The 16,040-nt window shown below is 47.7% G+C and overlaps 2 protein-coding genes across 32 annotated transcripts in view; both read right to left on the reverse strand.

Moving 5' to 3' along the window:
* Nucleotides 1-4,946, reverse strand: part of NUP210L (nucleoporin 210 like) — an 84,518-nt gene extending 79,572 nt beyond the window's left edge. For 8 of the 14 annotated variants that reach the window (XM_045455902.1, XM_045455899.1, XM_045455901.1 and 5 more), the window contains exons 1-2: nt 3,876-4,117; nt 2,607-2,743 (exon numbers count right to left, since the gene is read on the reverse strand). In XM_045455902.1, coding sequence (XP_045311858.1) covers nt 2,607-2,743; nt 3,876-4,075 — 337 coding nt within the window. In that variant the 5' untranslated portion in view covers nt 4,076-4,117. Of the gene's footprint in view, nt 1-2,212; nt 2,429-2,606; nt 2,744-3,469; nt 3,842-3,875; nt 4,118-4,338 lie in introns of those variants that run through there. The other 6 variants (XM_045455910.1, XM_045455911.1, XM_045455907.1 and 3 more) reach the window with 5 other exon arrangements.
* A 116-nt stretch (nt 4,947-5,062) lies between these two features.
* The window catches only part of TPM3 (tropomyosin 3), a 28,003-nt gene continuing 17,025 nt past the window's right edge, over nt 5,063-16,040 (reverse strand). For 5 of the 18 annotated variants that reach the window (XM_045455985.1, XM_045455984.1, XM_045455992.1 and 2 more), the window contains one exon: nt 5,063-6,414. In XM_045455985.1, the coding sequence (XP_045311941.1) occupies nt 6,332-6,414 (83 nt within the window). In that variant the 3' untranslated portion in view covers nt 5,063-6,331. Of the gene's footprint in view, nt 6,415-7,175; nt 7,634-14,447; nt 14,776-15,525; nt 15,609-16,040 lie in introns of those variants that run through there. The other 13 variants (XM_045455983.1, XM_045455982.1, XM_045455990.1 and 10 more) reach the window with 6 other exon arrangements.

The raw sequence follows: 16,040 nt of genomic DNA on the forward strand, positions 1-16,040 counted from the left end.
AAATTGAGATTTAAAAAAAATTTTTTTTAACATTTATTTATTTTTGAGACAGAGAGAGAGCATGAACAGGGGAGGGTCAGAGACAGAGGGAGACACAGAATCCGAAACAGGTTCCAGGCTCTGAGCTGTCAGCACAGAGCCCGATGTGGGGCTCGAACCCACGGACCGTTAGATCATGACCTGAGCCGAAGTCGGACGCTTAACCGACTGAGCCACCCAGGCGCCCCTGAAATTGAGATTTTTATAACTGATGACATGTTATAATTGCTGTCAGCCAGACAGTCATGACACAGTTGTCACTGATTCCCTATGTGAAAACATTAAAAGTTTTCATCAAAACTTGTAGAATGGGTATTAGTAGTAGGAAGAAACGCTGGTGCCAATGGCAGTACACTCTTTAATCCCCTGGGAATCAACTGGTTAAGGAGATGGGATAAGAAAGGTGGTAACTCAGATGTACTAGGCACTTTTCCACAACTGGAGACAAAAAAAAAAAAAAAAAAAAAAGATCAGTTCCATGTAAGTGCAAAGCTAACTTAAGAGGCCAATATTAAAGCTTTTAGGTGTTGTGGGTTTTTTTAAAAGTTTTACTTATTTAAGTAATCTCTACTCCCAATGTGGGTCTTGAACTCACAACCACAAGATCAAGAGTCATACTCTCTTGGGGCACCTGGCTGGCTCAGTTGGTGGAGCATGCAACTCAGTGTTATGAGTTCCAGTCCCATGCTGGGTATAGAGATGACTTAAAAATAAAATCTTAAGTGGAAAAAAAAAAAAAAAGAGTTGCATGCTCTTCCAGCTGAGCCAGTCATGTGCCCCAGCTTTTAAGTGTTACTGTTTTTAACTGATTCTTTTAAGAAATACTTCATCCCCAGCAGTCTTCATGGCACAGAAGATGATATTGTGGGGACAAACACAGAGGTTGAAGATATCCAGCCAAAAAGTGTTACATCTGAGGCAGAAATGTTAAAATAGTTTTAGAAACATCTTAACCAGGGGGCCCCTGGATGGCTAGGTCAGTTGAGCATCTGACTTTGGCTCAGGTCATATCTCGAGGTTCATGCTCACTGCTGTCAGCCAGTCAGTGAGGAACCTGCATCTGAGCCTCTGTCCCCCTCTCTCTGCCCCTCCCCTGCTTGCACTCTCTCAAAAATAAATAAAATATTTTTAAAAATCTATTAAAAAAAGAAATATTTTAACCAGTCTATTTTATTTATATTTTCCTTTTTATTAGGCATAATAGTGATACATAATAAAAATAACAATCTAATTAAGTCAGTCAGAGTTCTTCCACAGGCATAAAGTAGAAATTCTAGGTGAAGAAAAGCACGGTTTAGTTGGCAATGTTTTTCTTAGTGGTATATTTAAAAAAACAGCTTTCTACTAGACAGCATCTTCAAACATATGAAATATGATATGCCAAACAATGTGAACTTCTCTTTAATAACACAGTACAGACATACACTTATCAAAATACTTTAAAACTATACAGAGATTTCTGGCCTATCAATATAGCAATGAAGTGCCAGAAACTAGGATGCAAAAAGCCTTGCTTTGATTCTGGGTACAAATAGCACTTCTCCAGCCACTCTGGTCTAAAACAGAATGGTGCAGTGCCTACCAAACTTTAGTGTGCATGAGAATCACTGGATAGGTTGTTAATTCCCTGGGTTCACCCCTGAGATTCTAATTCAGCAGATCTAAGCTGGGGTCTAAGAATTTACACCTCTTTTCCTTTTTTTTTTTTTTTAACGATTTCATTCTTTTTTTTTTCCAAGTTTATGTATTTTGAGAGACCGAGCACGCGCAAGGGAGGAGCGGAGAGAGGGAGAGAGGGAGAGAGGGAGAGAGGGGGAGAAGGAGGGGGGGAGAAGGAGGGGGGGGAGAAGGAGAGGGGGGAGAGAGGGGGACAGAGGGGGACAGAGGGGGAGAGAGGGGGAGAGAGAGAGAGAGAAAGAGAATCCCAAGCAGGTTCCACGCTGTCAGCGCAGAGCACAACTTGGGGCTCAAACTCACAAACTGTGAGAGCATGACCTGAGCTGAAACCAAGAGCAGGAGGCTTAACCGACTGAGACACCCAGACGCTCCTTTTTTTTTTTTTTTAAAGATTTTATTCTTAACTAATCTCTGCTCTACATCAATCGTGGGACAACCCACGATCAAGAGTCCTACGCTCCACTGACTGAGCCAGCCCGGCACCCCAAGGACTTACCCTTCTAACAACATTCCAGGCGATACTGATGATGCCAATGGCACAGGTTCGCAGACCACACTGAGAAGCACTCGTTTTCATACTACCTTTTGCCTCATTCAAGACCCACCTCAGACCTTATTAACACAATCACGCTAGTTCCAATTAGTAATTCCTTCCTTTATTGATTCAAATAACTACGGTTTCCACTCTGTATCAGGCACCATGCCAGGTGCTAGATTTAAAAAAAAAAAAAAAAAAAAGTCACAGAATAGTATGCCACGATTAGGGTTTACACTGCAGAATGCTTTTTTCTATTTTATATTTGAAGCACCATCTGTATTAATCATGTATAAAAGATATCAGATTATTCTACTCCAGATGAACAATTTCATAATGTTTTCTCTCAACGTACCTATCTCTCGAGCAAGAATAATACTGCTGAGGCGTATCGGTTGGGAAGATTCAGCAATGAGCACAGCTTTTTGGGAACATAAGGCGCCATTTTCATATAAAGGCTCAACAGTTACTGCGTCATGATGGGTAGAATGCCTGCCAGAATAAAATACTTAAGGGCTGGAGATAAGAATGTGGGTTAAAATGAACTTTTAGCAGAACACAGATCCTTACAGTTTTTCCATGTTACGTTTAATCAGGTGCATGTAAAAGACACTTTAAAACAGGAACCATGTTCAGAGACACAAGACTTCAGTGGGAGACTGATGAGAACCTTCCCCAAAGATCCCCTGTGCAAAGTTATACAGTTATTATATTCCTACCTCCATATTTAAAATAAGATTGCTACAGGGGCGCCTGGGTGGCTCAGTCAGTTGGGCCCCCGACTCTCGATCTGGGGACAGGTCATGATCCCAGGTTCATGGGTTTCTTGCCTTGCCACGAACCCTGCACTGATAGTGTGGAGCCTGCTTGAGACCTTCTCTCTCCGTCTCTCAGTCTCTCCCCCACTCTCTCCCCTCCCCCGCTGTCTCTCTCTAAATAAAATTTAAAAACAAAATAAAATAAGATTGCTATAGTGTCCCCCCAGTCCGTAAACACACTGATGTGTTCCCAATAATGACAGGCGTAGATTTCTCCTACTCTGAGGAATGTGTTTCGGTCCGATATAAACGGGCTGCTAAGGTAGGAAGGCTGCCTAACTTAGGAGGTCTGAGTCCAACTCCAACAACAACAACAAAAAACGAAACGAAACAAAACCCAACGAAACCAAAACCCAGAAACCTCCTCTTGGGGCTCTGATGCCGAGCTTCCCTGCCTCACCCTCGACGAGGCCGCGAAGGCCCCGGGCCGCCGAGCGGGAGGTGAGCGGCGTCCACTGCACATACCTCGGCGCCGCTCAGGCCGCAGCGGAGCCCGGACACGTCCGCGAGGCTCTCGCACCCGGCGACCTCGCGGCTGCCCAGCCCCCGCGCGGCAGTCGCCCCTGAAAACAAGCCGTCGCACGGGGGGCAGTCCTGGCCACCCAGCGGGGACCTCCTCCGGCCCCCCAAGTTCTCCCTTCTGCCGGCGCGGAACACAGTAACGCAGTGGCGCACGGGGATCCCTCGCGGAGAGAGCCGCCCGGGGCGAGTGGCCGGGGCCCCCCCACCCCAGGCGCCCCGCTCCCAGGAAGTCGTCCCCAGGCCCGGCGGCAGGGCCCCCACAGGAAGCCCGCGTACCCCCTCACCAAGTGTAGCAGCCCCGCTGCGCCTCCAGCAGGAAGGGCACGCGGCCCGGCTCCCGGCCGAAGGGGAGCAACACCTGCGGCACGTTGAGTTTGTTGGCCAGGGTCCCAAGCAGACACTGAAGCAGCAGCGTGACGCGGGGCGTGGGCCAGCCGACAAACGGCCGGCTCCGTCGGGGCCTCGAGGCCCCGGAGCCCGTCATGGCAACCGCCGCTTCCGCGCCTCTCAGCTCGACTGAGGCCGCGGCCCGCGGCGCCGGCCAATCCGCGGGCGCGACGCCACAGGGGGCGGTGCCTCCTCCGGCTGGGAATTGTGGGAGCGCTAGGGAGGGGTCACGTGGCAACGGGAGGCAGGGAGCCTGCCACGTGCTCAGGGGGCAAGTTCCCCAAATTTTGGCCGCAAAGAAAGGAGCAAAATGTCGAGGAAGGGCTAACTTCTCCCAGTTTCATTTCTTCCGTTGCCTACCTTATGTTCGGCTCCCAGCAGAAAGAAGTTTCGGTGGGGTTTTTTTGGGCTGTAATTTCCAGGTAGCATTGGCCGGTGCCTATAAATGGAAAAAATTTGCAGTCTCTATGGTAAACAGCTGACTTTGTCAAGGGAGCTGTGTCTTTTTTACTCGGAGTCAGACTCGTGTCCAGCCTCAAGGCGGGAGTGCAGTAAATGCCAGGCACCAGCGACCAGAAGGCTCAGGTCGTCCACGTGCACAGCCGGTCTCTGAGCAAACACTCCTGGTGAAACTAACCTGTGCTCCCCAAATACCCGACGGACTATCGGCTCAAAGGCTGTCACAGGGCAGTGTGTGAACAGTGTTGACGTGATTTAAGGAGCACCAAGCCCAATAAATCCGTGGTCTGGGACTAGTACAGTTGTGAAGGAAAAGCCCTGAGTGCGCCAGTACTAACTTAAGTAACCTAGAAGAGGCCTTGCATATAACTATTATTTCTGATGTTCACATTTACCCTGATAATACACATTATCTTTATTTTACAACTTACTTCTATCAGTACATAGAAGTAAGAATCTGAGCTGAGTTTCCAATCCAGTTTTGGTGGTCTGCTTCCAAAGCGTGTGTTCTCTATGAAATCCTGTTGCCACCACCCACAAAGATCTGATTTTTACCTCAAACCTCATAGTTCCTGTGGAGAAAGCGCGTTTGGATTAGTAAATAAAAGTCAAGGAGGTCTGAGAATTGGAGGGACTGGTTCTTTATTTCAAAAAGACAGTTGTCAATTTTCAGTATCAAAACAGTTGCACTATTGGTTTCTTTCTCTCAATCGGCCCCGGAGAGAGCACACCAAAGGAGAGTGCATTGTAAGCCAAGAAGCTGCCGGATGCACACCTAACAGACCTCACAGAAACCTCACCAAAAGGGGGGATCGGGCAGGGAAAGAAACTTTTAAAAGATCAGCACACCGTCAGCCCACAGACTGTACAGTTCTCAGCCTGACAGAGTGGCCAAGGTGCCCCAACCCTAAAGAAGCAAAGTTTCAAAATAATATAAAATTTAAAAACGGTTTTGTACGTAAGCTATTCAAGATTTCTCCAGCACTAACACAAAGCACAATGACGTGGCACTTTTAGAGACAGCAGCTTCAGTCCCAGAGAAGGGTGACGAGATAAGTTTGTTTCATGTGGCTAAATCAGTGGCAAACACGTAATTTTCTTCTTTCAAGGAGGCAGGAGAGCAAATAAGTGGTCACCTCAACATAAAGGGGACATGATCCATGTCTGTGAGCGGTTAGGAGAGAGAGGGGTGAGGCTAGGACAAGGATTTGGTCTCAGACAGAGGTCTCACACCTTAATTTGTTTGGTCACTTCTGATGAAAAGAAATTAAAGTTGCTCAAAGATACCTTAAAGCTGAAACCCTGAGCCACACCTTTTTGGCTAACTCCTCCTGGAATCACCTTTCTAATTTGGCCGGTACTTTGGACAGAGCAACGAAGCTTCCCAGAAGTGGGTACCTTTCGGGGCTCTGGCCCTCAGTAGGCAGGCAGGCCTTGCCGCTCTCCCTCCTCTGCAGAGAGAGCAGTGTGCGTTAGGCTGAAAAGTTAACTTTCCAAACCTTCCAAGTGAGGAAGGACTAAGACTGCTGCTTCAGAACTGTGGAATTATTAGGAATGTTTTACAAATGGGTCGCTACAGCAACAACAAAAAAAGGTAATTACAAAATGTGTACATCACAACATGCTTGTAAAGACACTTTGCATTGTGCTCACATTCCCTTAAACGTTGTTCCCAAAGGTGCTCGGCCTCAAGCCCGACTGGAATCTCAGGGGTGAGGCAGAGACAGTTTGGCGAAAAAGATACAGGGGTTGGGGTGGGAGAGGCGGCAAAAAGGAGAAAGCGGACTTCCAGTTAAAGATCAGCCCTCAGTTTCCAGGCCAGCTTCGGGCAGGCTGGCCTCAGGCGGAGTCAGGGTCAGGGGGAGGAGCAGCGGCAGGGCGGGACTGGGGTGCTCTACATCTCATTCAGGTCAAGCAGAGTCTGGTCCAGCATCCTTTGTGTACAGAGGTGCTCCTCTTTGGTGCATTTCAGCTTATCTAATGGGTGTAAAGGAGAGACGTTACTAGAACTAGAAGTAAAGGTCAAGGTCTGCCCACCGTGAGAATCGCTCCTGCTGCAGGAAGGCTGCAGACTACCAAAGCACCGCCTTGCCAGCGGCAGGCCTGAGCCACTGCACCACCCACTTCTGCAGGGACTCTGGCGCGCCCCCTGGAGTCGCAGGTGTGGCTATACCTCTGGGGGGAAGGGGCTGGGGACCTATCAGTCATTTCCTCCCATACCCACACCCACCAAGGCTTTCAGTTTTCAGTCCCAGAAGGAGTCAGCCTTAAGCATCAGCCATTCTTTCTTCAGGGCTTTGCCCGTAGGATGGTACTTATTTGACATGGTTCTGGGCATGTTTCTACCAGTAAAAACATCAGAGTCTCAACCTGAGAATACAAGATCTTCATGTGCTATAAGCTTCCTCCAAAATGGAAAGGAGAGGAACAACTGGTGGGATGAATGAAAGACCCCCAGGCCTATCACAGAGTCCCTGAAGCCAAGAACACTACCAAACGTAAGCAAACCTCAACGGAGGTTTTTGTGGAGCTACTGCTCACTAGCTTCCGATAGCTACTTGCAATTAAACATAAAACCAGCAAAAAGAAACAAGAAGGAAAACGTCAGGAAAAAAAGCAGCAGCTGAACACCTAGCAAGCAAAACCACAGATCTGTTGAGGGCCCGCACCCCTTCCTCTCCCTCCCCTTCTGTCCACCGGCTCAGGTCTCTGGGCCTGCAGATGAAGCAATCACGACATCTTGTCCAATCAGTCCTTTTATTGTTAGAAAACATCCATGCCGAGGGGAACACAGCTTACAGTCAGCACACAGGGAAAGAGCAGCAAGTCAGGGTGGAAACCAGAAAACTCTCCCAGGTTTCCTTGCTCTGTTCTCGCGGGCTCCTCCCTCCTTCATCCATTATCTCTTGGAAAGGGATGGAAACACTATCAACTGTTCTCACTACACTGCGGTGGGGAAGTCAGGAATACTCTCACTGCCCCAGTTAAAAAGCAATTAAAAAGCAATTTGCTCAGGGCAAAACTGCCTTTCAAAAAAACAATCAGCTTTTTGCTGGGGTCCAGGTCAGTGGTGTGAGCGGTAAGCTCAGCTTAATGGGCAGAGGGAGCCCTGCCCATCAGCCACACAGATCATGCAGCGTTAGCTTCAGCTCGCTAGAGAGCACTCGGTTTCGCTCAAGTTGGCTGTAGAGGCGCTCTGCAGCAGCAACAGAGAGGCGAGGAAACAAGAGGAAACAGGAGGAGAAAGAGAAAAAGGATGTTAGTGGAATACCAGAAATAAATCCTGAAACCTCTGACTAGCTGGTACACATCACATGCATCTGTGGATGCGAGGAGGACTCTGACACAGGGCAGTGAGACGCAGGCAGGCAGTGCGAGGACCAACAGAGGAATAAAATAAAAATCCAAGCTCACAAGTTGCAAGGACAACGCTTTAAGCAGGAAAAATCTATCTACTTCACAAAGGTATTTACTCCTTGGGTTGAAAAACAGACGAGGGACCCAGGGCAAAGGAAGGAGCACAGCTGGCTTACAAGAATTATATTTACAACATTCAGGGTTTGAAAGGAACTCAAGTAAAAAGTTGGTCCATTTTTCTGCAAAAGCATTCAATCCAGCATTGTGAATGATAAACTGGGATCCATATCCCTACATCCTTTCAATCCTACTCTCTAATGCTTCTTGTTATAGGCGCTCAGTGGTAAACCCAGCATAGGAGCCTATCCAATCAAAACCCCACTTCTCCTTTTCTAAAAGAACCCAATCCGGGGGCGCCTGGGTGGCTCACTCAGTTGAGCGTCCGAGTTCGGCTCAGGTCATGATCTCACAGTTCGTGGGTTCGAGTCCCGCATCGGGTTCTGTGCGGACAGCTCAGAGCTTGGAGCCTCCTGCAGATTCTGTGTCTCCCTCTCTCTCTGCCCCTCCCCCCCTTATTCTCTCTCTCTCTCAAAAATAAATATGTTAAAAATTTCTTCAAAAAAAGGACATTTGGGGCGACTGGGTGGCCTCGTCGGTTGAGCATCTGACTTCGGCTCAGGTCACGATCTCGCGGTTCCTAGGTTCGAGCCCCATGTCAGGCTCTGTGCTGACAGCTCAGAGCCTAGAGCCTGGAGCCTGCTTTGGATTCTGTGTGGACTCCCTCTCTCTCTGCCTCTCCCTCTCTTGCGTTCTGTCTCTCTCTCTCAAAAATAAACAAAAACAAAAAATTTTAAAATTTTAAAAGAACTCAATCCCGTTGGGGTCAGCAGTGTGTCTAGCCCCAGGGAAGGTGAACTGAGATTATCCTGTTCTCTTTTCCAGCCTCCCTTGCTGTTAGGGATCCAGTTCTGGCCAATGAGATATAGGGGTAATCTGCTGGAAAGCTTCTGGGGAAACTAGCTTTCTTTCTTGCCTTGAACACGGATGTGAGGATGAGCGTTGCAGATTTCAAACTTACAAGAGGGCCAAGAGAGTCAGAGAAACACAGTTACCCCCGGCCACAGCTGCTCAAGTCTGACTTGTTGCAGGAGAAAAAAAGTCAGTCCCATATTTATTTAAGCTACAGTTAAGCTGTTTCTTATAACCGAAAGCATTCCTGATATAAATAGTTAAGTGCTCAAAACACTGACTGTAGCTGAATGTTCCCCCCTGCAGCACACCTTAAAGAGGGGGTACAGAGAAACCAAATCCATCAGATGAGCACAGGGGTGATGGGAACTGAGGGACAGACCTTCCTGGTCTACCAGTACCAGTTTCTCAAGTTCACAAGTAAGTTTCTTCCAGTGTTTTCAGTCTGTTTCAAAATGGTCTCAGGACCTCAGTATAAAGACCCACCCTCTTCCACCTTTCCAACGTTAGTGTTATGTGCTGCCGAAGCAAGCCCAAGACATACTCTTCTGTCTTAAAATCAATTGCATCTGTGGGCTGACTGTGTCCACGGTCAAGGTGCAGTGCTTCGGCACGCTGCCCTCCGGGCGGGTTTTCTCCAGTTCTACCTGGAAGATGATGGCCAGTATGGTCCCAATAAGATTTGCCACTTTATGAACGCCATCAAAACAGAAAACATACATATACACACAAAATGATGCTGGGAGGGAATAACCAAAATAATAGTTGTACTAAAAGGCAGAACTGGAGCGAACATTTAGAATTGCACGTCTCGTGCTCGCTTCGGCAGCACATATACTAAAATTAGAATTGCACGTCTCGTTAAAGCAGTGGTTCTCATACGTATACTATTATTGCCCCTTCTCTCCCCTTGGAAAGAAATTTGGAAATGTGTGGGGGCAGTAACTAGAGGATGCTGCACACACATGTTGGGCAGGAGACAGCACTAAGTGGGACTGTTCTGTACATCCCAGAATTATCCACCGTTGAGAACCACCACACTAGCCCAGAAACTCCATGAGGTCTACGACTGCACCTGTCTTATTCACTGGGGCTTCTCTGACAAATGCAGGGGTTCAAATTTCTATTGAACTCTTATTTTTCTTTTTTTAAACGTTTATTTTTGAGAGAGAGTGAGAGCGTGAGCAGGGGAGGGGCAGAGAGAGAGGAAGACACAGAATCTGAAGCAAGCTCCAGGCTCTGAGTTCTCAGGACAGAGCCTGACGCGGGGCTAGAACTCACAAACCGTGAGATTGTGACCTGAGCTGAAGTCAGACGCACAACCAACTGAGCCCCCCAGATGCCCCTGAACTCTCATTTCTTAAGCTTTCTGTGGCAGGAAGTACCACTTGACTCCTCAGGAGCATCCACATCCAAGACAGTTAGTGTGACTGCCACTCCTGTCTTGGGAAGAAGGGTGTTATCAGCATCTTATCCCTCAAAACGGCCTGGTCAATGAGGGTTCTGTTCCACGTAGGGAAGAAGTAAAGAGACAGAGAAGTGGAAGCATTTTCTTGCCTGATTAAGCTCCAGAGCACATAGTCCCCTAAGAACTGTATGAGGCCAGAAGATAAGGGTGGTCATGCTCTCAACTTGAACTCAGTAACAGTAAGAAGGGTTCTAACTCTGCAATCTCTAGTGATTAAAGCTTCAGGATCAGACACCAGCTCATTAAAGTTCTTGGTTCCCTGATACAGCAAAATAAAACAAACAAAAAAGGCAAGCCACAGGATCCATTTGGTCTGATGTTCCTTTTAGCCACGTCCAGTTAGCTACGGAACGATCCCATGGATGCTACACATCCCTAGGCCTCACTGGTCTGAATCAGGGCCATTTCATTCTGTAACAGGAAAGGGGAGTGGGGATGCTTGAGAGTAAAAGGGAACAATACCTGCTTTCAAGCCTCACAGTTCAAGAGATGAGAAAGAACAGATTTTGCTTTTTTTTTTAACTTCTCCCTAATATTAAAGCTGGGGAGTGGTCAAGCAGTACCATAGAGAAAGAAAGAGATTGGGCAAGGCTGAGACGAGGCTGCCCAAAACCACAGGGCAGTGAACGCTCCCGAACCGTGTCATGCCTCATCCGAACAAGGGTAAGGAAGGGTAGGAAAGGACTCGAACCCACCAGCCTGTGATTCAACCTTAGAAATTCAGATGGGGAGCCCCTGGGTGGTTCAGTTGGTTATGCATCCAACTGGATTTCAGCTCAGGTCATGATCTCACAGTTCATGAGTTTGAGCCCGGTCTTGGGCTCGGCACAGATGGAGTCAGCTTGGGATTCTCTCTCCCTCTCCCCTGCTCATGCACGTGCACGCGCGCGCTCTCTCTCTCTCACTCTCAAAATAAATAAATAAACTTAAAAAAAGAAAAAAGAATTAAGAGGGAAAAGTTAAAGAGATCAAGAGCTTTGCTCTGGGATTACCAATGCGGCTTCTTGACCCCATTTCCATAGCCAGTCCAGGCCCCGGTTAACAGGATGGCTTCTGTATTAAATGGAAGACTGAATTGAGCACCACACACTGTTTCAAATTTCACTCTGCTCTGCTGGCTCCGTCCTCCCTCACACCAGTCACGCCCAGGGAGAGAGACAGGCGACCGGAAGTAAAAGACCTCACTTTTTTCCGAACATCTATCTATTCTCACATACCTCTTTGTTTTGTAAGAAGCCTTTCTCTGCGTCCAGTCAACTCTTTCTGCCCCAAAACTAAAACACCTAGAATCGTACTATCCAACACGGCAGGCAGTCGCTAGCCACATGTGGCTAATTATATTTAGATGAACTAAAAGCACATAACATCAGAATTTTAGCTCCTCAATCACATAAGCCACGTTTTGAGCGCTCAGCAGGCCCTGTATGTGGCCAGGCGGCTGCGGTACTGGCCATCACTGCTCTAGGCTCAATTTCTTGCCTTTACTTTCTTTCCACTAGTTCACTCTTCTGTTCCTTGACCTTCATGCTCAAAACGCACCCTCAAATTAATAAAGTATCAACGACAACATCTCTTCTCGAGTTCTCTTTCTTCACAACCTGTTGGAGTGGAGACGCTCTGGCAATTATCCAGCCGTAAATGTTTATATGATCACAACACCTTGTCCTGCGTCCTCCCTCCACTCGGTTCCATTTACATTCCTCCTCTGCACGGGGCTTCCTGTTTGCTGCATTCTCCTTTTTACACGTGCAGCGGTCTTTCAGGATTCTGACGTACTTTCCTGCCCTAAACTGCCTGCCGCCCTTTATGGAGTTCCAAGTCTCTCTCACGTCCGTCTGTCCCCTCAACCCCCGAATTGTCTTCACCTGGATGCCTGCCAGTTTCTCAGACTTCTATTCTCTTCTACCTTCTCTTTCTTCTTCAAACCAGGCCCAGGTGACCTCTCTACATGTTTAATGCCACCACCTTCCTAGGCTCGAAAGCAGTCAGTGTTGACTTTTCCTCCTCACGCTGAGTGCTGCTCATAGCGCCGTCTCTGTATGGAGGGTTATCTCTGGGAAAACCGAAATAACCTACCCTAGTTGTTCTCCAACTAGGGAGCATACTCGCTGCTGGTGCTATGTCAGGAGGTCTCTGGAAGCATATACTTGTGAACTTCAAAAAAACGTATTTGCGGGGCGCCTGGGTGGCTCAGGTGGTTAAGCGTCCGGCTTCAGCTCAGGTCACGATCTCTCGTGGGTTCGAGCCCTGCGTTGGGCTGTGTGCTGACGGCTCAGAGCCTGGAGCCTGCTTCTAATTCTGTGTCTCCCCCTCTCTCTGCCCCTCCCCCCCCTCAAAAATGAATAAACATTAAAAAAATTTTAAAAACGTATTTGCGGGGCGCCTGGGTGGCTCAGGTGGTTAAGCGTCCGACTTCGGCTCAGGTTGTGATCTCACGGCTCGTGAGTTCAAGCCCCGCGTCGGGCTCTGTGCTGACAGCTCAGAGCCTGGAGCCTGTTTCAGATTCTGTGTCTCCCTCTCTCTCTCTGACCCTCCCCCGTTCATGCTCTGTCTCAAAAGTAAATAAACGTTAAAAAAAAAAAAAAAAATGAAAAAACGTATTTGCTGTGTTGCTTTAATGTGCATCAGGAAAAATCACTAGCACACATCAAACCTTTGATTTCAAATTAGAATTATGTAGAGTAAGACAAATTTGAAAACAAGAGTACATATGAAGAAATAACGTAGGGAGCACAGGAATATGGCAAAAGCCACCAAGTAGCACGCAAGTGACTGAAATTTGGGAACCACCGTCTTAATGGGCCACTTTGATAATCTGCTCTCATTGTGAAACACTGACGTAGCTGCAGAATCAGTTCTTCGCCTTTGCTACTCAGATCAAACGTATCTTTGTTCGAAACCCCCAGTGGCATCCCCGTCGCCTACAAACTAAAACTCCACACCTGAGTCCTGCACACGCCTGCCCCTACTGCCTACATCTACCTCTACAGCTACGTCCTTCCTGTCTCTATCTATGCCTCTACTCCTCTGCTGGTCCTTGACCAAAATGCTCAATATCCACTATCCCTCAATCAAATCTGTTTGTCAGGAATCCAATTTCCTAGAACCCGGTAGAAATGAAAAAGCAAGTTTTAGCATGTTTATTAAGTACCTGCTATGTGCCTCGTTCTGTGAGTCTCTCCTTACCATCCCACTGGAACCAACCTCGTCCCCTCTGAATTCCCACAGTTTGGTATTTGTGGCTAAGCCACAGATCATCTGTAGCTTCATATATGTTCTCTCTCTACTAGATTCTGGGCAACCTAAAAATAGGGATGGTGCCTCCATCTTTGATTATTTCTGTCCCGCCGTAATTCTTTGTGCCTAAAAGACACCAGTTAAGCGTTAGCTGAATAAATCAATCTATACCTTAATCCCAAAGGCTGTGTAGCAAGAAGAAACGGTATGAACAGAAAGAAACCTGAATTCAATGCAACCGAAAGTTTTAGATTAGGGAAAACCTCTGCCCCGGGCTCTAACTGGCCAAAAGAAAAGCAAGTTTTAAATATATAATCTGCTGAGAAACCGAGGTGCTAAGTGAACGCCACTCAGGTGCTTAGATAAGTACAGCTGCCTGCTGCACTACCCAGGCTGAGCCGTCGCGGCTGTGCAAACTGGAAGAGGAGTCTGCAAAAGGTTGTCATGTAATTCCACAACGTAAACCAGGAACAGTTTTACTAACAGAAATTTACCATCTTTATGTATGTAATAAACCATCTGAAACACGTAGGACTGGTTGTTCAGTTTTCCCAATCACAACTGTTGATCGCGTCCCACGTCCCACTACCACATGCCGGCAGGCAAACGGCAGTATACCTCGAGTCTTAGAAGGGTTTGAACGAACAAACAGAACTGCTGAAAATTCTATGGATTTCTCTGTGACTTGGGATGACCTAATAAGTCAAGTTTGGTGGTAACACATTTGAGACCATCAGGTGTTCTGAAGATGCACCATGTGAGCCACTGAAAAAAGGGCCAAGAAAGCGTATCGGGAGGCACTGGGACCCTATCGGAGGAGGAGGAACTAACTGAAAAGGACAGGGGCCTCCAAGTAATGGAGGTGAAAGACCTCCCGCGGCCCACACGCGCCCCGCCCGGAACCTCTGCTAGCCCACCACTCCGACAGACTCCAATCACTCGAGCTTAAATGTCAAGAAAGAATAGACACACACAAAAGTGGCTTTGATTATATAAGTCAGAGGAGAGAGAGCCTACAATAGCTATTCCCCACATCACACCCCCAAGGCTCCTCCTCAGGGACAGCAGCAGCTTTGTCAGTGACACAAATGCAGGGTGGCAGGAGGCTTCCAGCAGCTTAACATTTTAATTTGGGGGGGTGGGGGGATGGGTGGAAGAATACATAAGTTGCTTTGTGCCCCCACTACATCCTAATGCCTTGGGGACCAGCCAGGCCGACCCAAATGGAATCCAGAGCGAGAGTGGGGCGCTGGGTTCCCCGAGGAAAGGGGGCAGATCCAGAACAGAGCAGAAACGGTGATGGTTATCTGTATGAAAAAGTAAGGAGACTCTAGGTAAGAAGAACTAGCACCAATCACACAGCGATTTGGGAGAAAAGGGAAGAGAAGGCAGTAGGAAGGAGAAAAGACAGCCAGATACCACAGCCTGAGTCATTTGGCTTCTTCTCAGGGTTAGTAGGACAGATACAAAGAGGTGGATTAGCATCAAGGGTCAGGGTCCACAGCAAACGGATGAAGTCCCCAGTAACTCTTTTTGGTGCTTTTTACCGCCTGGCTTGCTCTGGGAGTCGGCTTAATTCTTTGCTGAATTTGAGATTTCCAATCGTGGGTTTTTCTCCTGAAGTTCAATACCAGGCACAAATTACATACACACAGGAGATCTGAATTGTGTCATGCAATCAACATTAGGGCCCAAGTCACTGGCTCTCTGGGCCCTACGTTCTTAGTTATCTGATGACATAATTCTACCTTCAGCGGTGTCCCCTCTGAGAAGACTAAATTTGAGAAGCAAATAGAAAAATCATGGTTATAATGAAGGGACTATGAACAAAAATATACTTAAAAAAAAAAAAAAAAATCACACATCGATCAGGGTGCTACAACTGATTCAATATTAAATGCCACCCCAGCTTTTGCCAACAAGTAACCAGCACCAATAGTTTAAAGATAGAGTGAAGACCCCAGTTTCCAGAGGATAAAACCAAAGCACACTATGCACAGCCTGGAGCCCCCACCACCCACGAGCCAAGGCCCCAGCCCCGCTCTGCTGTCAGATAGTTACATAGAGGTCATGTCATTGAGGGCGTGGTCCAGCTCCTCGCTAATGGCCTTGTACTTCAGTTTCTGGGCATAGAGCTCATCTGGACAGGCACAGGAACACGGGGAGGAACCAGGGGACAGAGTGAAAGGTATCAGAAGCAAATGAAGAGAGGGAATCATTAGAAATTAGGAGAAGTGTGACCGTGGGTCTAATACCACAGGTTAGGAGGACATCCACCCTGGCGGCCACAACAGGCCATTTTCAGATCCTCTGCCCCCAACCCAGACCACTGGGCTTCTTGCCGCCTCTAGTCCACTGCAGTCAGGGTGGAGAACCCAGGCACGGCCGTGACTAGACATTCTTGCTACCAAATACACTCAAGCAGCTACCACTCCCACCCAGTTAATCCAATTGCCAGCAGGGATAGCACTTAATTTGACGAAAACAGAGAAAGGAGAAAGCACACATTAAGATTCAGACACTTCTTCTCTATCTACCGATCAAGACCAGTATTCTTGGCCCCTCTGCTCTG

The sequence above is a fragment of the Leopardus geoffroyi genome, chromosome C3 (assembly GCF_018350155.1).
Source record: "Leopardus geoffroyi isolate Oge1 chromosome C3, O.geoffroyi_Oge1_pat1.0, whole genome shotgun sequence".
Classification (NCBI taxonomy): domain Eukaryota; kingdom Metazoa; phylum Chordata; class Mammalia; order Carnivora; family Felidae; genus Leopardus; species Leopardus geoffroyi.